The sequence below is a fragment of the Plutella xylostella genome, chromosome 19 (genome assembly GCF_932276165.1).
Source record: "Plutella xylostella chromosome 19, ilPluXylo3.1, whole genome shotgun sequence".
Classification (NCBI taxonomy): domain Eukaryota; kingdom Metazoa; phylum Arthropoda; class Insecta; order Lepidoptera; family Plutellidae; genus Plutella; species Plutella xylostella.
Genome location: NC_063999.1, coordinates 10,214,575 through 10,236,280, shown reverse-complemented (window position 1 = coordinate 10,236,280; position 21,706 = coordinate 10,214,575). Strand labels below are relative to the sequence as shown.

Sequence of the window (21,706 nt, the reverse complement as noted above, 5' to 3'; positions counted from 1 at the left end):
AATACACATGTCAACAATTATAACTGAATTTATTATTGCTAAAATCATAGTAATTACAAGATATTCATTTAGGTACTTTGTTCATATTTACAATATATTCAAGAGAAACTAATACTAACAATAAATTTTATTTATATCAATTTATTTATTGTACTTAGGCATAACAAATATATTCTGAGGGAAATTCTTTTCAAACATTTCTCTCACTGGGTCTTGGTTTACATTTTCTCCAAGTAAAGTGGCTTTTAACCTGGGCGGGGTGGTGTTGCCCGCGGTGAGGGGGTGGATGTTATAGACCAGCTCCACCGCATCGTCCGGGGGGACCGTCACAGACAGCTTCTTGTAGCCAGCAAACATGTAGGCGTCATTGCCTTCAACAGTCAGGCTCAGTCGCACTGGCGCGTCAGACTTGCCCCTCAGAGTGCACTTCAGTGACACCGTGGTCTGCAGCTCCACCACCTCGGGGCAGCTCACGTGCACAGCCACCGGACACTCATCTATGGGCAGACCAGGCAGGGTTGTGCTGCTCATCACAGCTGTGTCTGATCCAGACTTCCTCCTCCATTTTATATTATACAGCCCCATTCGCATTGGAACATCTTTTGGTTTGCATTTAGCTTGCACACAAATGGCATCAGATGCAATGTTCTGTTCAGCAACCACCAGATTGCTGATGCAGCTGGCTGGCTTGTCCTCATCAGCGTATCTGTAGCAATCTGTAATGTCTAGTTCTGTGTCTAATATCAACAGGTCCCATGGACTTAGTATCTTTATTTGAGGCATAACTATAAAAGGGTCATCTACAAAGCACTTTGTAATTGGCTTAAAATTCATAGCAACAAAGTTTGCTGACACCTCAAATGGTTTCACTACTGTTATTTTAACTGTAAAGTCTTTAGAGCACTCTAGTTTCTTAACATCAGGTAGATTGATGTGGTATGACACTTTTGCTTGGATTGTGATAGTAGCTGTTCTATTTGACTTCAAGTAGAATTTGTTGGAGATGCTAGACAATTGGTCTAAGGAAGTACTTTGAAGGGGTATCTGCAAAGGCTGTGATAGTGGTTTTCTTTCTTCTACTGCTAGTTCAGTGACAGTTTCTGGGTTGGGATTGTCAGGTGAACTCAGCAGGGAAAGGGACATTTTCATATCATAAATAGAGCTATTTTCATTGTTAGTAATAGTGAGTGTGGTGGGGAACCACTCCCCCTGAAGAGCTGGACTTGCATTCTCCACCTCCATGGTCATTTTGCAATCTCGTGCCGTGATCTGAGCAGTGGTTGATGGCACAATGCAGTCAAACTCATGGTCTGCTTTGGGACTGAGAATGAAGTGCAGCAGTTCTGGATGAACAGCTGTGTTCACTGTGTTGTTGTCTTCCATTTTGAAATTTAGAGAAACTTTCCTTTTCCTTCCAGAGTCCAACACAAATGTGACATTCTTGATATGTAAATCGGTTCCACTATCCTGAGGTGCTGACTTAAAATTACTCACGAATTTTCTGACTTTTCCTCCTTCCAGTTTGATGGTAGAGTTTTCATTATCTGTGACTGGTATTTCAATGGTTTCTGTTTGACTAGATACTGTGATAAATGCTGTTTTCACTTCAAGAACTTTTGCAAAACTTAATCTCACATACAATTCAATTTCAATGGTCTCATCCATTCTGAATTTGGGTTGTTTGAATTTGGTTTTGACTTCTAGGAAGCTTGAAATATTGGTCATGTCCACAGCCACAGCATGGGGCTCCTTCTCCACGGCAAGCTGCCACAGCTCCAGGGCCTTGGCTTGTGAGGAAGCTGGCAGGTCTGGCTCTGGACCGGGAATGTTCATGTTCAGGACATTCATGATGTTTCTGAAAATCCTGTCCTTATCATTGTTGGGAACTTGAATATGTTTAGAAAGCGCCTCTATTGAAAGTTGCAAGTAGTCTTGTATCTTTGCTGAGAGGTAGGCACACTGCAGGGCACGGTTCAGCACATGGGAGGCCAGGAACCACCACTTCTCTCTCCTGTAGTCCCACAGCATGTGGCTCAGCAGGGTCAGAGCCTTGCCGTAGTCAGCACAGAAGTAATACTCATTGGCCATCTCCACAACTAGCTGCTTCCTCATCCGTGGTGAATGGAATGTTTTAAACTGAGTTATAGCACTGCCAAGGAAACTGATGATCAAAGTGGAATGATTGAAATTCCTCTCATTGAACTGTAGAGCCATTACAGCTGCCTGCTCCTTCTGTGGATCATGAGGGTCTGCACTGAGTCTGCCTGGACGCCATGGCCGCTGCCCATAGTACTCTATGATGCCCTCTAAGGGGTCAGGAGCAGGAGGGTACTGTGTCACATCACTGCACACAGACCTCATGGCCTGTCTCCTCTTCACAGTGAACTGTGCTGCATGCTGGTAGTAGAAGCCCGGGTGCTGGGACTGGATGGCAGGCAGGCCAGCTCGGATTGCCTCATCAAACAACTCTCCAAAGGCACTGTACTGTCTTGCAATCCATGCATAATGCTCAAACAAGAGCTCAGTAGCACCAACTCTGCTCTTGTATCTATCAATGTGGGACTTCAGCTGTGCTATAGCATCTCTTGGCAAGTTCAAGGCAAACAGTAACTTGCACAGCTTGTAGTTGATGTATCCGGCCACGGTCCTGACCTCATTGACATTAGTGTCCACAGTACGGGTCTCCAGCAGGTTGTTGTACGCATGCAGGTAGTGCTTGTGTGCCGTGCTGAAGTCCTGCTTCAGCTCATTCAGGTAACCCAGCTTGAACTGGTGTCTGACAAACAAATACTGATGTGTGGTTTTATTGAGATGGTCTCTGTGCTGCTTGATGTTCTTTGTCTCATGATGGTAGTAGTTCTGGGCTATATCATAGAATGCATTCTCTAGCCTTATGATGTACCCCATGAGATGGTCACTGTGGGGGAGTACGAAGAGGGCCTTGGACTGTATCTCGCAGGCGGCGCAGAGGGCCTGCGCGCGCTCGGCGCCCAGCATGTACTCGGAGGGCGGCGGGGCGAGGCCGCTCTGCACCACCACCACGGCCACGCGCGTGGCGTGCCCCTCCACGGCCGCGCGGATGGACTGCACGCGCGACGCGCACTCGATGATCTTCTCGCTCCACTGCGGGTCGCTCCACTCCATGTCGTAGAAGATCACCACCACGGCGGGGATCAGCGCCACGCGCTTGTTGATCCAGTTCTTCTTGAGGATGCCCTTGGGGATGTACCACTCGTACGAGTTCCGCTTGGGCTTGACGACGGGGAACTCGAGCGTGTTGTGCAGCAGCTTGAAGCGCACGGGCGAGCGGTCGGCGCGCCGCTGGTTGGAGAAGGCATCCCACACGGCCTTGTGCACGGCGTTGTTCACCGTGTCCAGCCCCGCCAGCCCCACCAGCGCCAGCGGCTTCACTATTATCTCGGCAGGAAACTCCGTATAATCGCTCGGCTGCGTGGCCATTTTTGCAACGTCACAAAAACTGCACTTATTTACGAAACAGAACCACTGAGCAGTTATGAACTGAATGCCAATGCATGTCACAGCCTCACAGCACAATAGATAGTTTTAAAATCATCTCATATGGCAAATTATTCGTTGTTGTAAAATTCAGCTCCCCATCCCCATCTTTTAGTTTTTCGTCTATCAAATTGACGTTTTTCGTTCTCCGTCTCGTATTTCGTAAATTCGTTCCACCGATAGAAAAAAATCTTTTCGAAACCTACCTAAACAACCTACGCATCTTGTTGCATTTTATATTAAAATGTTTTACTTTTGATGAGTAATTTATTATATTATAAATAAATCCATAAGTATAAAAAAACATTCGTTTTTGTAGGGATTTATTTTTTGAAAGAAAAGGAATGTTTTGCAGATATGTATGTAATTCTCAAAACAATAACAACTCCAATTTTACTTTATTATCTGATGATTATCTGTAATGCAATCTGTCAGATAGACCTGTCAAATTGTCAATGTCAATGTCATCTGTCAGTGTGTTGCGTTTGCGTTTGCGTTTGGTTTGCGTGCGTGATCGTATGTTGTTGTTGTATCAAAATCCAATCAAGTTTACAAAAAAATCGAAAATCTTGGTGATAAGTAATTCCAAAACACTTTCATCATGACCTCCCAAGCTTTAGCCTCCCTGACTGCCACCTACACGGATTCCGAAGGCGAAGAGGACATGGAAGACGAGCAGCCGACGCCAGAAAAAAACGATCCACAAGTTACTCATTCCGAGCCAGCTAGTCCGAGAGTTGCAGATGATTCGTCCAAGTCGGCGTCGGCGCCGGTGACGCCGAAGCGGCCGGGCGGGCTCGTGTCGTACGTGGACGACACCGTGGTGTCGGACGACGAGGAGGCGCGCGGCGAGGACCGCGACGACATGCGGCGGCTCTCCATGGAGGTGGACACGGACGAGGCGCCGCCCCCGGAGCCCGCGCCCGACGCCGCCGCGCTGCCGCCCGAGCCGCCCGGCCGCTGCCCCAAGGAGCTGCAGGACAACATCGCCAAGTACTACCAGCGCATGATCAATGAAGGCATCGACATGAACAAGATCATCCAGGACCGCAAGAACTTCCGCAACCCCAGCATTTACGAGAAACTCATACAGTTTTGTGATATTAATGAGCTGGACACAAATTATCCCCCAGAAATTTATGATCCCCTACGATGGGGGAAGGAATCATACTTTGATGAGCTAGCAAAGGCCCAAAAAGCAGAAATGGATAGAAGGGAGAAGGAAAAGAAAGATAAGCTTTCAAAAATTGATTTTATAACTGGATCCACCAAGAAACCTGAAAGTGATGATGAAAAGAAGCGGAAGTCAAAATGGGACCAAGCAGCGCCTAATGTGTCCAACAAGCCCACAATCAAGCAGCCCGGCCTGCTGCCACTCACCTCCAACGTCACAGGCACTAAAGGCACCGTCATTTCAGCTTTTGGCTCATTGCCAAAGAAACCCAAAATCTAACTTTATATTGTATATGTTTGTACTTACCTTAAATGTGAATAAAATTAGGAACTAATAAAATTATTTAAGTTTTTACATGAAGTGCTTTATTATTGATAAGTTGAGTGTATGTCCGATGCATGCTCTATTTTGCTTACCAATGTGGGATAAGAACCTACTAATAAATTAATTGAATTTAATAGTATTCATCATCAACTATTGGATGAGGTTTTTCTGGGTTCTAGGAGATAGCCCTCATAGATCAAGATCCAATAAGCTGATTTTAAATCCATGTCCAATCCAAGGGAGGTCCAAGGATCCTAAAAAATATTCAGAACCCTCTAGCTAGATTAACAACATCAAGAACATGGAAGTAGAAAAATTATCAAGACGTTAAGAACAAGTTTCCATAGCCTTCCAACAAATCACTATTTAAAAAGTAAAAAAAAATCTACTAATGCGTTTCGTTTCACTCCAAAAGATGATAACTATTTTAAACATTGCACCAAAATAAATATCAGTTTTTACGAGACTATTAATAGCGGAATATTGAAAAGAAAACACATATTCTTAAAATATATATTAATATTTACCAAACCAAATGATTTATCCTGCAATCCTATTCCAAGTATCAAATATTTTCTGCAAAACGGAACGTAAATCAGAGTTGCGCAAAACCAAAAAACAAGGCAGGGCCGCTGTACGGGCACGGGCACATAAAAACAAAACACAACAAATCTTTGTTTGCTACCAGCTGCTCGTGTGTACAGTTTATTATTTGAGTGTTTACATTGGTCGGGCCATGGCTGAGGTACCAGAGAGTGAGCCCATCGCGTCGTCCAGCGTGTCGCTCGCGGGCGCGGACGCCGAGATGAAGGAGGAGGAGGGCCCGTCGCCCGAGAAGCGCAGGAAGCTAGACCAGGGCGGGCAGGAGAAGCTGGAGCACCGGCTGGGCGGCATCCTGTGCTGCGCCGTGTGCCTCGACCTGCCGCCGGCCGCCGTCTACCAGGTATGTACACGTAAACAGCTGATTGTCGCGACACCAACCATCAGCTGTTTTTGCCAAACATTATTGTTATTATTACGCCACAACCGCTACCTAATCACTTGAGATGTATAAAGGCTAGTTGTGGCGTCGCCCCTTCTCGTTTCATAATACCATTCTCCATTTTGAGATCTCTTGACCCCTTTAGTTATAAATGGCGTCATAGTTTAGTTTGTGATGCATGATTGATTTTTGATGTTCTTTGTCTAGGAGAGTTGTTGTTTGTAGTCAAGTTTTGTATGATAGAGGGTGGGACATTTTGTCAATTGACCTGAATTATTTGCTCTAGTGCTCTGTATAAATAGTTGTTATTATTTTAGATGATGATGAGACTGTTAAAAATATGTTACTACTGAAATATTGGAAAATATATTTTATGTTATAATGAATTTCTTTGAAAGATTGGTTTAGTTTTATTATGATGTAGAAATTTTCTGTACATTTTAGCTTATAACTACTTAGTTAGGGGTTTCAATACTATAGTTAAGAATTAAAATTTACTGAGAAGCCCTTTGTATCAGTATATTGAGAAAAATAAATGAAAGTATAAATTTATAAATTGTTTGTCTTCATTGAATAAACCCCCCTGTCCTTATCCCTATGAAACAAACTACATTATATACTTGCATGTAAAAATATCATCAATCTACATATTAGGTATTGTATGAACTAATATAAAGACTACCTATATTTAACTATGAATAGGTAAGTACCAAAATCTTTTACTTTTCTTATTTAATTATAACTGAGCAGAAATTTATATGATATGTAATTTTATTTAACATATTTTCACTCTTTGGGTTTTGATATTTTCATCTCATTTGCTAATTAATTAGATTGGTGCAGGTAAGCAAGCAGAAAATCATAACAACATACTGCCACAATAATATAAATAAATATAAATTATTTATTTTCTGATAACAGTTCAGACATATCATTTAACACAGGTTAATGAGCAGACTAAATTGTAAACAACAAAATTGTATACATCTAATCAATACCTACTTCATAGACACTGCTCAACTTTCCACTCCACAACCGATCCTCTAACATCCCTTAAACATTGCAGTGCAGCAACGGGCACCTGATGTGTGCCCCATGCTTCACGCACCTGCTGGCGGATGCACGGCTGCGGGATGAGGCCTCCACGTGCCCCAACTGCCGCGTGGAGATCAGCAAGACCTCCGCCTCCCGGAACCTGGCCGTGGAGAAGACCGTCTCCGAGCTGCCCAGCGAGTGCAAGTACTGCGCCTGTGTGTTCCCACGCCACTCGCTGCAGCACCACGAGGAGAAGAAGTGTGAGGAGAGGTGAGGATTTTGTGTTATTGGGCTCTTTAGTATCTAGGCTGGGTCTTCATATATCCATCCATATCAAATAGGAGATATCAAAAGACCACAACGACTATGGAGACACTCTGGCACCCTAGGTTCATTAGCAAAGACACCGCTGCAGCAGCTTGTAGTACAATGGCGGCACTTTCCCGCAGGCGGTACAAGTTCGGGCAGCTGGTGGTTGGCGGGCGCGGGGGCGGGGGCGGGTGGGCGGCGGGGGCGGCGCGCGTGCTGGCCGCCGTGTACCAGCTGCTACTGGCGGCGCTGGGCGGCTCGGCCGCGCGCGGGGTCAAGCGCCGGCGCCTGCGCAGGTCGGTGCCACCAGCCGCCGGGCCAGCCTCCGCTAAAGCCTTGTATCCACTTGAGAATGCTCAGGCGAATGAGCAGCTCATTTGGTCGAGCCGCTCAAGTAGAGACGCCTGAGCATGCTCAGGCGAATAAGCGGCTCATTTGGACGAGCCGCTCAAGTGGAGACGCCTGAGCATGCTCGGGCCCAGCAAATCCTAGCGTGCTCAGATGAGCCGCTCATTCGCCTGAGCATGCTCAAGAGAATACAAGGCTTAAGGTTTCCTGAGGCCTAGGCTGGCCTAGTAGGGCGGCATAACGCTACCAGTAGCAGCTTGTAACACGGTGTATGCGAATTGCGAAGTCACTCATTCATTGTTGTAACCATTTGTTGGTAGAGGTTCGGCTAGTTGGTCATCGAGCTAGATAGGTATCAATTGGTGTATGATTTACGATTATTTATTGTGTGTAGGTTTAACACTGTAACTGTATAACGCTACTATTTTCTGAGTAATTGTTGGTATTGTGATGTAAATGATGTTGTTATCTCTTTGTGTAAATAGCTTGTGTAGGCACTTAAGTAAATACTAATGTAATCCCATGTCTGACCCTGGGGTTAATTATACGATTAAAGCTCATTTGTGCACTTGTTCTTAACGTGATGAAGTTTCACTTGTTGTGAACATTGTTATCGGTACATAGCTATACATGAGTACCTAACTAATGATTAATAATATGCACAGACTCACACTAAGATATATTAAATTTAATTCATTAAAATATTTTTACATGGTCAGGGCCTGGGGCAAAGAATTGCGACCCCAGAGTGATAATACTACCTGAGAGGGTCGTGTTTCTTTGCCTTTGAATAATATAAATAATATAATGCTTTGTGCTTGGTGCCCGATTTATATCTTCGGACCCATCTAAATTAACATTGAAAACATCTTTTCCCCTATTTTATAGACGCCCCCATCCCCATTTAAATTCAAGAGTGTTGTAGCAAAAAATACAACACAATCTAAAAAATTCTGTCCTAAAAGTTTTAATCCTCGACAAAAAATATAATTTAGCATCTGGATATGGCTAAATGAGGCTGAGGTACCAATGGATTCACTACCAGTCTCAAGACTTTATCGGTTGCTTACGACATCTTGGGCACACCTAACTGTCCTCACCACGTCCCCGCAGGCTGACTGGGTGCCGCTACGCGTGCATCGGCTGCCCGTGGCGCGGGCCGCACCACGAGTGCGCGGCGCACGAGGCGGCCTGCGCCAGCCCCGCCCGCAGCGCCGCCGACGTCATCGACGCGCTCGCCGCTCGCGAGCGACTCTACCAGGAGGAGAATAAGGTCTACAATCAAGTGATAGACCTGCTGTCGTATGAGAAGATCACGTTCAATGGTGAGTCAGCGCTGCGATCGCTTTTTGTTGTGCGAATTTTTAGTTCCCGGTGTACTCACTAGATGTCTCTGGGGAGGCTGTTTCTACATCGCGGTATGGTTTGGTTTACGGTGAATGTTGATATAGTGAGGAAAGCGGTTTGTTAGGTACTCTGGTTTCCCTTCAAAACGTATAAATCTTTCGCCTTTTACTAAAGATTTCCGTGGAGGGGAACACTCAAATGAGTCTATTTCATATTTTTGACAACTCTACATCGGTAGAGTTATAAAATTCTATATTATTACTAGACTATTCCTATTCCATGATCTTATTTAATTGTATTACATAATTATTAATTTATTATACAGTCCGACAAATTTATGTTCGGGTGAGAGTTAACTAAATTGGTCCATATCTCATTATTTACTATTAAATTATATATTGATGTAGATTAATTATTAAAACCGCAAGGGTAAATTACCTTTATGGAAAAACTTGACATCTTAAAGAATGAAGAAATATTAGATACTAGCTGTTCCCGCGCGCTTCGCTTCGCAATAAAAAGTTTTCCCGTGGGAATTCCGGGATAAAAAGTAGCCCATGTTCTAGACCATATTATTATGTAGTTTTGGCGTGAAAGAGTAACAGACAGACAGACAGACACAGTTACTTTCGCATTTATAATATTAGTTAGGATTTACTTGAGCTCTCACTGGACTCACCGGAACAGATAAGTTTGTGGCACTGTACATTATATCTGATCTAAATCTGTATCCCATTCCACGGGGAAAGACATTTCACAGAACCTTATTACATATTTCCCCTTGGAATAAGATATACATAGTGTAAATGTTTAAAAAACAAATGCAATAAAATTAAATAAACATCTCTGATATATATTACGGTGTATTTTATGTATTGTATCCATGACAATGATAATACATCATTAGTTATACATAAAGCCTACTTTACTTACTCTATTTACCCACTAACCCCCTCCCCCCCTACAGACCTGCAGCTGAAGCCGTACCGCACGGAAGAGTTCGTGCACAAGCTGTACTACGAGACCTCCCGCTTCTCCGCGTTCGGCGCGCAGTGGGTGGCCAAGGCCTTCGTCAACAAGAACCAGCGCGACCCCACGCAGAGCTACGAGCGCGAGCTCAGCTACCAGGTACATGAAAATATGTGGGCACGTGACACGGCCATACGACCTCTAAATAGGCAGAGACTGTAATATGGGTATCGGGTAGCTGTATATCTTCACACGAGTTGACTAATATGCAATATACCGTGTGTACAGTACACGTTTTATTTAATAGCGAACGACGTAAAAAACACTGTTAGGTAAATTGTTTATGCATTTAGCACACTTACAATATTTAGTATTATTTAATTTAGCATCTTGACCCGTTTTTTTACCCAAACAATCATTTACCAACTTTCAAAATCCATATCAACACATATCACACTCCACAGGTAATCCTCAAGAGCAAGACCTCCTGTCCCCTACCCCTCCAGTGGCTAGCTCTCCGGGGCCCGTACGGCGAGGCGGGCGTGCGGCCGCTTGTTCTCTAACAACCAATATATCTATAACTACATGTATCTCTCTCCGCAGCTAATCCTCAAAAGCCTCCTGTCCCTTACCACTGCAATGGCTGGCGCTCCGCGGCCCGTACGTTGAGACGGCTTTCTAACCGCTCGATTTACAAAATCCATATATACATGTATCACACTCATCCACAGCTAATCCTCAAGAGCAAGACGTCCTGCCCCCTCCCTCTCCAGTGGCTAGCTCTGCGAGGCCCGTACGGCGAGGCGGCGGTGCGGCCGCGCGTGGCGGAGCACGCCTTCGCGGAGGACGCGCCCGACAGCGCGCCGCAGCCGCTGCCGCTCGCTGACCCCGCTGACACGAATCGGCTGCTGTCTAATAAGGCTATTCACTTCAGGTGTGTACCGAACTGTATTATATCCCATTCCACATTGTACGTTATACATTAGTTCTAGTCTATGAGTATGTTTTTTTGTATGTCTGATTTATGTGGTGTTCAATAAAGCAATATTCTATTCTATTCCACGGGGAAAGACATCTGATAGAACCCTTGTTGCATTCGAATAAGGGTAGTTTTGTTTGTATCATATGTCTTTCCCCGTGGAATGATATATAGGATCTACACGCTGTTAAAGTAAGACGAAACGATCATATCGAATCTTCGACCACTTACAATCCTTCGACCATTTTTTCATGCACGCAATGACATGTCAGGACTCAGGAGTGAATGACACTACAGTCACGTACAAAAATACAAGCATGTTGTCCTGTTTTAATGTAGGGGGTGCATGCGATGAGTCCGTCTAGGGTTGTAAATGGTCGAAGTATCGAATATATGTCATTCTCAATTTCTATCTATACAGGGTGTCCCAAAAGTCAACGTCATCCCTTAAAGGGCTGATAGGTCAGCTCATGAGAGGCCAGAATATCACAATATGACCTTAGTAAAAACTCGATAATTTTCGAGGTATTGACACTTTTATAAATTTGCTGAAAATCGACACCTTGGATCAGTTTTTTGCGTGCCGCCGGTACAAAAATCCATATTGTTAGAATTTGTTTGGTGTTGCATCACCCTGTATAGCCCTGCTATTTATCGCAGTCAAAAAAAATATCGAGTAATGCTGTATGTTAAAAAAAAACACTGTTTTCAAAGTCATAAAAGGTAATCGTATTTTTTTATAAACAACTTTGACTCTACATACTGTAAAAAAAATATACCACGCAAACCTGGCACCTTATTTGAAAAGATTGCTCATTTAATGCAGTTTCCAAAATGGTATAAAACGTTGCTATTGTTTCAATTAAAAAAAAAGTAATTGCTATTTTAGTACAAAACGACCTCGATGTAAAATTGTTTGAAGGAAATTTATCTGACTGAATTTATTATGGGTAAGTCATGTTGGAATGAGTGAAAGTAAAATAGGTGTGGCCGGGAGTGGGAAAAGAGACAACGTTGTCACAGTTAATAAAAAAAACGCATTTTGAGTATCTTTCTCGAAAAAAGTGGACTATAGCAACTCCACATTCCCCATAAATGTAGCGCATGGTAACGTACATTCCTGAGTAGTGCTAATGTGTGAATTGCACAAGTAAAACGCTTACACATGTACATTGTACACCCACAGTATCCAAAAAAGGGACAGATCAGTTTGTCATTAACATTACCTCTAATTACTTGTTATTTATTTTAAAGTTATTGTTAAACAAAACCAAACTCTCAAAATTATGATTATGACCATTAATGAGTATTATTTTTTGCTGATTATGTACTTAATATAATAATGTGGTGTTATAATTTTGAGAAATAAAATAAAAGTCAATAAATGTTTGTTTTTTTTAAATAAGGTGTAAAAAACGCAAAATATGTTTTATAAGAGTTTGGTAAGTTTTTTCTTAGCTATTTTTGCGTCGTCTATGTTGCCACGGCTGACCCCACCACCTATTTTACTTTTACTCATTCCAACATGACTTACCCTTAATAAATTCAGTCAGATAAATTTCCTTTAAACAATTTTACATCGAGGTCGTTTTGTACTAAAATAGCAATAACTTTTTTGTTAATTGAAATAATAGCAACGTTTCATACCATTTTGGAAACTGCATTAAATGATCAATCTTTTCAAATAAGGTGCCAGGTATGCGTGTTATATTTTTTTTACAGTATGTAGAGTCAAAGTTGTTTATAAAAAAATACGATTACCTTTTATGACTTTGAAAATAGTGTTTTTTTTAAACATACAGCATTACTCGATATTTTTTTTGACTGCGATCAATAGCAGGGCTATACAGGGTGATGCAACACCAAACAAATTCTAACAATATGGATTTTTGTACCGGCGGCACGCAAAAAACTGATCCAAGGTGTCGATTTTTAGCAAATTTATAAAAGTGTCAATACCTCGAAAATTATCGAGTTTTTACTAAGGTCATATTGTGATATTCTGGCCTCTCATGAGCAGACCTATCAGCCCTTTAAGGGATGACGTTGACTTTTGGGACACCCTGTATATCAGTGACCATTTTAAATCGTTTATTAATTTTAATTTGGTTTCTAACGTGTTGTATTGTTTGTTGCAGACTCATCATGTTTCTGGCGTCGAAGTGATCGCTGGAGGAACTGCACGACGACTAACGACACCCGAATTTAAACCAATCTTTGCACCCCCTTACATCACCAATAACCAAAGATTTGAATGCTCTCGACATCACTCTTCAACCGTAATTAACTTTATTCAATTTGCAGAATTATCTCTATTGGTCGAAAATTAAACTAGGCCGTGGCTTCAATTCTATTGGCCAATCACATTTCTTGCTACCTACATTCATTTCTTTCTTATTATCTTTAAATCTAGGCATGGTGACTTAGTTTTTCTCGCTTTATACTCAACTTGCCATAAAATTAATAGTGAAATACATGGGTGTGTCTTACCGACTGTTTCAAAATGGCCATAATGTTTTTAGTGTGGTCCTATTGTTCCCTAATGTTAGTAACGATGTCAAGGTGTCCTGAGGATAATAATGAAATGTACATTTTATTGTACATGTAATACTGCTAGCGGCAGTTCGAAACATCATATTTTATATATCAAATAAATGCAATAATTTTAGTGATCTCAAAATATTCTTCGGAACGTGTTGTTGGTACTTCGATTGACTGAAAATTCAGAGATTAGACATATTTTTGAGTACAAAATTTAACTGAATTTAGATGTAAGTGGTATCTCCATTCGTAGGCTAGACTGGTGTTCGCTTCCCGTTCTTTAATATTAGCTTTAATTATATCATTGACGTATATTGTTAGATAATCGGGTCCTTGGTGTTTATATTAAAATTATAATACTTTAATCTATTTGTGTATTCAGCAATAATTATTTCTACTAGCACCAAATTATTCAAAATTGACTGACTGCCTTTTTGTCAAAGATACAAAATTTTATTTCTACATTATTTACACTCGTGTCATATTTTAGATTTAGGTTTATGGTAATATCTTGTGTGAAAATGTCGTGTGCGATTTTAAATTTATTTACAAATAGTTTCTAGTTAATTTTGTGCGTGTGTTTGTAACCTGAATTATTATAATCGTGACTTATTAATGACTTATAATTTTATTACTTTTTGCAACGTGGCGCTACTGAGCTGTGTGAGCGTTGAAGTTGAAAATTAATAGCAATTTATTTTGAAATAAAGTGCTCAGTTTTTGAAAAAAATGTTTTTTTCTTATTTTTTATGTAAGTACGAGGTTAATACCTATTCCAAGCCAAGAGCATTGTAATGTCGTAAATACTGCGCCGTCAAATTTAATGCAAAGGTAACGTATGTCATCTCCACAAGGTACCTCTGAACAGATTTTTTATTAAACTCAAAAAAGTAGGAAACGTTGAGTTTGCATACATTCATCATCACGACCCATTACGTCCCCACTGCTGGGGCACGGGTCTCCTTCCAATGAAGGAAGGGTTTAGGCCTAGTCCACCACGCTGGCCAAGTGCGGGTTGGTGGACCCCAACACAAGCAAGCTTGTGCTGAGAGAGTTGTCGGGTAAGTGGGCAACCCGACTGTCAGATGTTTTCAAGCCGCCCGAAGGCCTCTGACTAGGCTTAACGACTGCTACCGAAGCAGCAACCGGGACCCACGGCTTAACGTGCCGTCCGAAGCACGGAAGCGTCCAGAAAAGCACCACTTGAAATTGGTCACCCATCCAATGGCTGACCGTGTCAGTTGTTGCTTAACCTCAGCGATCAGTTACGATCACTGGGGCCCGCTCGACTACGGACGCTTCATTGCATACATTAGTGGAGTACTATTATTCTTGCCTTATAAGCTAAAGGGAAACTGAACTAAAGCGTCCACCTTCCGGCATCGCACACAACAGGCGCATCGCATTCAGTATTCTTTGTATAGAAATTCACACAAATCCATGTCCACTTCATCGGCATAGCCGACGCCGTTTCCCCATACATTTACCCTAACAACAAATTTAATAAAACCCCGATTCCTTATTCTGCGTATATTGATCAGTATGGCTTATGTCTGTGAGCTCCCTTCTTGCTCTCCCTGATGGTGAGTTTCTCCACGGCGGGGGCTGCGGGGGCGGGCGCGGGGGAGGGGGGGCGCGCCCACACGCTGATGACGCCGCCCTCGCCTGTCGTCACCAGGATGTCTTTCTGTGGGTTTGATAAATGATGATGTAACTGTGAAGCTAAACTGGCTTCAAACTGATTATAGATAATATTGTGTTATGTTATAACCGTTATGGTAGATGAGTCTTTGAGTGGCGACCACGAACAAGCAAATGATGCAGATACTTAGTAGGTATATCCAGGACAGACGACCTTAAACGGGTAAATAGTAAAGTAAGTACCTATTGACTGGAGGAGGACGGTCTTTGTTTTAGGAGAGGCTTTCGAAACAGCTTCAAATGTGACACTATTAATACATACATATTTTCAGCGCCACAGTGTTCTATCAGTAAGGAAATTCTGAAGAGGCACTATTTACCTACCAACTAAATTTATTTCCAGTCTACCCTACAAGAACAAGCTCTAAACTCACATCCTGCTGGTACCAGCTGCAGCTCACAGTCTGCGTGTTCCCGCGCAGCGCGGTGCGCGCGCGCAGCTTCTTGTCGCCCAGCGACACCGAGCGCAAGCACGAGCTGCGGGAGTAGGGAATAAGTGACGTTTAGTTTTTGTATAGAAATATATTACACCACCAAGGAGGAGGTGTAGTAGATCTATGACCAAGGATATTACCACTGGTGATGAGTTGGCGATTTTATTTCCTACCTGACCTCCAGTGCCTAAATAACTTAGTTGTATCCCGGCTCGACTTATGCCCAAACACATTACGCTCGATTTAAAAGGGTCTAGGTTTGAAACACTTTTAAGGTAGACAGGTTACAGTTACAGGTTAGGTAGAAGGTACAAGTGTACTTAACTTAGTGTAATCACGTTATCAGATACAATGGTATACAAGCCTAGGTCTCACATGTGAAGTCACTGGAAGCCTCGCTATTGCCTCTATCATAAATTCGTAAGCTGTAAAACCGGATACAGACTGAATACAATGTTACTCACCCGTCTCCCCCGTACGAGCCGGCGAGCAGCACGTGGGATCCATCTTGTGCTGTGAACGCGTCCACCAGGTAGCAGTCGTCGTGCTTGCTCCTCTGACAACAAACAATAAAACATTTAATTGTACATACATAATATTATGAGCATTATGTCAAGTTGTTGATAGAGGATGCAGGTAAGCACTGGCGCGTTGGTCCGTGCGGCCGACATGGAAATCAACAGTGTTATAGCAGGAAAATGTTAACAGCAGCATAAGGATGGATATTATTCTTATCATGCTTATATTTATTATTAGAACTATTGAGACAGTTATCCTAAGTTTCTTCCACAAACTAGGTACTTGCAGAAGTAAGAGTTGTCATTGAAGTACTAGTTTTATCAGAACTATACATAAGTATACTACTGATTTTCTAAAAACATCAATTAAGTACCTTTATGCTCTTAGCGACTTTATCCCTCGAATAGCTCCTCAGCATATCCCCTGCCTCAGTGTCCCAGGTCTGTAAGCAAGGGCGTACCCAGGATTTCAGTTAGGGGGGGGCAGCTCATACCTGTTTCTAGATTATGGTTGGTCAAATATATATATAAATGTGCATATATGTACTACTAAGCTATGATAAATTTGTTATGTAGTGCGACTCCTTACCCACAGTCAAACCATATTAACATTTGGTTTTGTGGGATGTATGTAATATCATAAGTTGTTTTCTTTGAATAAAGATTAATCTATTCTAAAAAAAAATGTGATAGAGAACAAATAAGAAAAATAATTAATAACATAAACATAACATTACGGTTATAATGCACACTTATGTTTATTGAATTTATGCTTTTGTAAAAAATTTCGGCTGTACCATTTTAAAACATAGTAAGAGTACCTACCATGATACAAAATGTTCAGGAGAGCCAAAAAATGATTTTGTGCCTTCATTTTAATGCCCTGGTAAAACTATGCTACACATCTGAACGAATGTACTTAAGCTTAAAATAAGCGGCAGAAACTTGGCTTGACATACAATATACTATTTCAGTTAAATATGACTAATGATGTTGCTGTAATGCACAGAAGAAAACACAAACTAGGTTTTACATGGTTTTCTGACCCTAAAACCGCCCTGACCGACCATTTCATAACCTAGTAAGGGCCATTATTGTATCATTTAAGACAAGTTAATAAGTATATTGAAATTACAATTATTGCGGTGTCGCAAATTTTTTTATATGTTTGGGATCATTCACATAATATAATACAAATTTTGCAGCACTTTTATACAGGGTGTTGCAAAATTGGTATACTAAGCCGAAACCTGCACATGTACATAGGTTTCGGCTTAGTATACCCTTTTTGCAACACCCTGTATAGGTAATATAACTATACTTTAAGTAATAGCACAAATGACCGCATATTTTTACGTTTTTGTTTTATCTAAATTTAAATAAACTAAATACCTAGCCATAGTAAGAAGGCTTTGGCATGAAAATTATTTATGACCGCCTTAAAGTAAACAATATTTCTTAAATTTTGAGCTAAAAATCTGTTTTCTAAGTTGAGTTTTTTAAAATTGTTTATGCAAAATAGGACCAGTAAAAAGGTTCTGACAAGAAAGGTCTATACAGGGTGATTGGTAAGTCGATGTATTCCTTTAAATGGGTTATAGTCGAAGGCATTTCCAGTCGATTGAACCCCATAATGCATTATCCGAAACTCAACCATTTCTAAGTTATTTAAGTTCTAAGTTTTTTAATAATTTTGCCAAAATTTATGTTTAAAAGCCAAATATTTAAAAAACTAACTATTTTATTAATACTTTTTTGATTGTTTTGCATCAGTGACACCCTAGTTAACTAATTATAACCATTAAATTTGGAATATTCAACTTAATTTAGACACAGTGCTTCAAAATAATTGAAACATTAAGAAAATGTTTCAAAAGGTGAAAACAAAAATGCTTAATTAAAAAATAATTTTATCTGAAAAATTTTCAGGCACTTCAGCTTAAAAACATATTCAATTTATAAGCTTTAAAATGACATATTACAATCTAAAATCGATTTAGGTATGACCAAGATATAGCCAAAACAACTACATAGGCGGGCAAATCTCAGTAGGGAAACGAACAAGATTTGTTCCAATTTTAAGGTAAAAAGTCTTATAACTGAACTTTGTAGAGCTTCAAACCGTTTACTAATTATTGTTCTCCGATAGAGCGGTTCCTCAAAAGCACAGATCGACGATAAGGTTGCTTCACCGAAATAATGCTTGTCCGATAACAGGTTAGCCGAAAGTACTTTTAATTATGATTGGAAACACAAAATAATATTTCACAACCCGGTTCCCCAACGAACTACTGTTCGACGACGATAGTTAATTCGCCGAAAACATGATTTGTTAGTAGCACGTGACAATAGCACTGTTCAACAATGATTGTTTTAACTTCACCGTGTTCAAACACTATGCCAAATGTTTTTGCTGAAAAGTTTTACCGAATAGTGCTATAGGAGATGCAATTAGTCGGTTAAACAATTTCACAGGCTGTGCAGTCGTAAAAGCATTCTATCATTGAACCTATCGTCATCGTAGAGTACTTTCGGCTAACCGTGTTATCGGACAAGCATTATTTCGGTGAAGCAACCTTATCGTCGATCTGTGCTTTTGAGGAACCGCGATATACGAGAACAATAATTTTTAGTAAACGGTTCGGAGCTCTACAAAGTCCAGTTATAAGACTTTTACCTTAAAATTGGAACAAATCTTGTTCGTTTCCCTACTGAGATTTGCCCGCCTATGTAGTTGTTTTGGCTATATCTTGGTCATACCTTAATCGATTTTAAATTGTAATATGTCATTTTAAAGCTTATAAATTGACTATGTTTTTTAGCTGTAGTGCCTGAAAATTTTTCAGATAAAATTCTTTTTTAATTAAGCATTTTTGTTTTTACCTTTTGAAACATTTTCTTAATGTTTCAATTATTTTGAAGCACTGTGTCTAAATTAAGTTGAATATTGCAAATTTAATGATTATAATTAGTTAACTAGGGTGTCACTGATGCAAAACAATCAAAAAAGTATCAATAACATGGTAAGTTTTTTAAATATTTGGCTTTTAAACATAAATTTTGGCAAAATTATTTAAAAAACTCAAAACTTAAATAACTCAGAAATGGTAGACTTTCGGATAATGCATTATGGGGTTCAATCGACTGGAAATGCCTTCGTCTATAACCCATTTGAAGGAATACATCGACTTTCCAATCACCCTGTATAGCTTTAATAAAGAAGACAACATTTTATTATGTTCTAAATTTTTATACAATTTTCTAGGTCTCATTGGTTCAAAGTCAAAGATACGGGTTCTGAAATATCTGATATTTTTTTTCGAAAAAAGTGTAATAATGTTTGTGCCTTACTAAAATTAAAGCTCGAAAATTGACCATTGCTGACCATTTGAAAACGTAGTATGAGCCATTGACCATTTTAAAACATAGTTATTAAAGTAAAGATTAAAGTGGTTGGTTGCACTTACTAGGTTTTGAAATGGTACAGCCGTATTAAAGAGTCACATCGATATTGTTTACATTTTGTCTCAGAAGAAGTTGAATACGTTATATAGAACGTTCTTCGTGGTATTGTTATTCAATAAAAGATGTCGCGATTGATCGTATAAATTTATGCTATTTCTATTTACTGGAATTCAAATTCAAATTCAAATGGTTTAATCGACGTAAAATTTTACAATTATTTGTCGATAGTCATCTACATAGCACTAAATATTGTTTTCTCCAAATTATATTCAGCTTTAATCCTAGATGGCTCTGATTGTCTCGTAGAGAGCGGAAACTACGTTTACGAAAATTTACGTTTATTTTGCCTTCTAGGGGGGGGCAGCTGCCCCCCCCTGCCCCTACCTGGGTACGCCCTTGTCTGTAAGTCATTAGACTGCGTGATGACAGCGGCCACCTTGTCGTCGAGCCAGCTGAGCTTCTCCACAGAGTTCTCGACGTTGAGAGAGTAGATTAGTGCGTCGTCCTCGGTCTGCTCTGTGATGTTGAAGATGTTCATGAGACCGTCGCTCGAGCCTGTTGCGAGGGTTTCCGGCTTTTCTTTGTGGAATTTAACCTGAAAATTTATAAATATATTATGGAATATTATGTAGGTGTAGAAACTTTTTTTAAGAATTTGAAAATAGTACAGAAGTTTCGTGAGCAAATATCACCATCATGCTGTTATAATGCACTGCTGGGCTGTCAACCAAGGAGTGCCACAACACTCTGTTTTCGGCCGTTCTTCCGTCCAACTCATCCAGCCAAACAAATATTATGCAAAAATTAAAATATTTTTCTATTTGATTGCTATAAGGCCTCTGCCTTCATTTGGTGGGCTGCCATGAAGGTACCATAATAAAAACCATTGTACCTGTGTGATATCTTCAGTGTGTGAGTTCCAGTATCCGCCGAGGGGTTTGGGCATCTTCTGGTCCCAGAACACGAGGAAGGCATCATCCTTCACGAGCTGGCTGCCGGCGCAGATCACGCGCCCGTTGCACGACACGTCCAGGCACTCAAATGGCTTTATCTCTTTGTCTTCTTCCTCTGAAACAGTTTGTTTCGTGATTTGAATTATATTCGAAGAAATGCTTTGTTTGGGAATCTTGAGTGTGTCTAAAATCAAAATAGTCTTACAGAGAACAAGTGCCATAAAATTATATTGAATAATTTTTTCTAAGGTAATTTCTCTCTTTTGCTAGTATGTATTGTCTGATAGAGCCAGATGAGTACTACCACAACTGCAATGAATGAATCTGCTTTGATGCAGTACACCATAATATGCATGTGAAAAATATGCTTATTCATTATAACAGTTTATTATGAAGGTTCTAGCATAGATAATATGGTATACCTTTGTACTCCTGCACACAGGAGCCGCTAGCCCTCGTGTCCCACAGCTTGACGACCCCGTGCTGCCCCGCGGAGTACAGCAGGTGGTCCTCGCGGGGGCTGAACACCACGCCCCCCACCGCCCCGCGGTGCCCGCTCAGCCGACACACCTGGTCTAGGGAGCTGTTGTTCAGCTCATATACTTCTATACTGCCGTCTGATACACTTACTGCTAGCTTTAGTGATCTGTGAATTTTTATAGGAAAAAATAATTATGGGACTTGGGAGGTACTTTATAAAATTTAAGGTTAAAATCTATTGATATTTACAATAAAATATTAGTTGAAAATAAGTACAAATTGATAAAATATTATGTTAAAGAACAGTGAAAAACTAACTTGGTACCGTGTAACTTATTAATGTATGATTTCTTGAGTGAAACAGCTTTCTCTGTTAGTAGGTTATAATTCTCGGGAAACAGTTGGTAAAGTTCTTCTTCTTCTACGGTATCCTTATCAATCTCTTCGTTATCGAATATATCAGCCATCTTTTATAAGCTTTACTTTATGTTATTACTACAAGTTTATGCTACTTTTTCAAAAAGTAAATTTGAAAAGGTAAACAAATAAACACACATGTCGCATCACACATGTAAATAAATCTGACATTGACAGATATTGTAACACAAAATTGAATAATCTGTGTCAAAAA

The 21,706-nt window shown here is 40.6% G+C and overlaps 4 protein-coding genes and 1 non-coding gene across 6 annotated transcripts; 3 read left to right on the top strand and 2 right to left on the bottom strand.

Annotated features, from left to right (window-relative positions):
• Nucleotides 1–10: 10 nt before the first annotated feature.
• On the bottom strand, nt 11–3,638 carry LOC105390293 (trafficking protein particle complex subunit 11). The gene has a single exon (XM_011561567.3). The coding sequence runs from the start codon at nt 3,457–3,459 to the stop codon at nt 142–144; it is 3,318 nt and encodes a 1,105-aa protein (XP_011559869.3). The 5' UTR covers nt 3,460–3,638; the 3' UTR covers nt 11–141.
• A 372-nt stretch (nt 3,639–4,010) lies between these two features.
• LOC105390292 (SAP30-binding protein) lies at nt 4,011–5,044 on the top strand. The gene has a single exon (XM_011561565.3). It carries the CDS (start codon nt 4,118–4,120, stop codon nt 4,967–4,969), a length of 852 nt encoding a protein of 283 aa, XP_011559867.2. The 5' UTR covers nt 4,011–4,117; the 3' UTR covers nt 4,970–5,044.
• A 560-nt stretch (nt 5,045–5,604) lies between these two features.
• Nucleotides 5,605–14,254, top strand: LOC105390303 (cysteine and histidine-rich protein 1 homolog). Of its 2 annotated transcripts, XM_048627849.1 has the most exons (7): nt 5,605–5,957; nt 7,063–7,301; nt 7,481–7,636; nt 8,802–9,013; nt 10,003–10,163; nt 10,736–10,938; nt 13,122–14,254. In XM_048627849.1, the coding sequence occupies exons 1-7, from the start codon at nt 5,751–5,753 to the stop codon at nt 13,147–13,149; spliced, it is 1,206 nt and encodes a 401-aa protein (XP_048483806.1). In that variant the 5' UTR covers nt 5,605–5,750; the 3' UTR covers nt 13,150–14,254. The 2 variants fall into 2 exon arrangements, with proteins under 2 accessions (XP_048483806.1, XP_037961870.1); XM_038105942.2 differs by lacking the exon at nt 7,481–7,636 and having other exon boundaries at nt 5,609–5,957.
• On the top strand, nt 9,160–9,277 carry LOC119690701. Its single transcript, XR_005253698.2, has one exon. It is a non-coding gene; the product is annotated as a U5 spliceosomal RNA (small nuclear RNA).
• Nucleotides 14,255–15,045: 791 nt separating the features above from the next.
• Nucleotides 15,046–21,703, bottom strand: LOC105390302 (WD repeat-containing protein 89). Its single transcript, XM_048627722.1, has 8 exons — nt 21,394–21,703; nt 21,018–21,241; nt 20,535–20,710; nt 20,050–20,237; nt 16,552–16,627; nt 16,124–16,215; nt 15,600–15,702; nt 15,046–15,211 (listed from the first exon to the last, which is right to left on the bottom strand). The coding sequence occupies exons 1-8, from the start codon at nt 21,540–21,542 to the stop codon at nt 15,062–15,064; spliced, it is 1,158 nt and encodes a 385-aa protein (XP_048483679.1). The 5' UTR covers nt 21,543–21,703; the 3' UTR covers nt 15,046–15,061.
• Nucleotides 21,704–21,706: the final 3 nt, after the last annotated feature.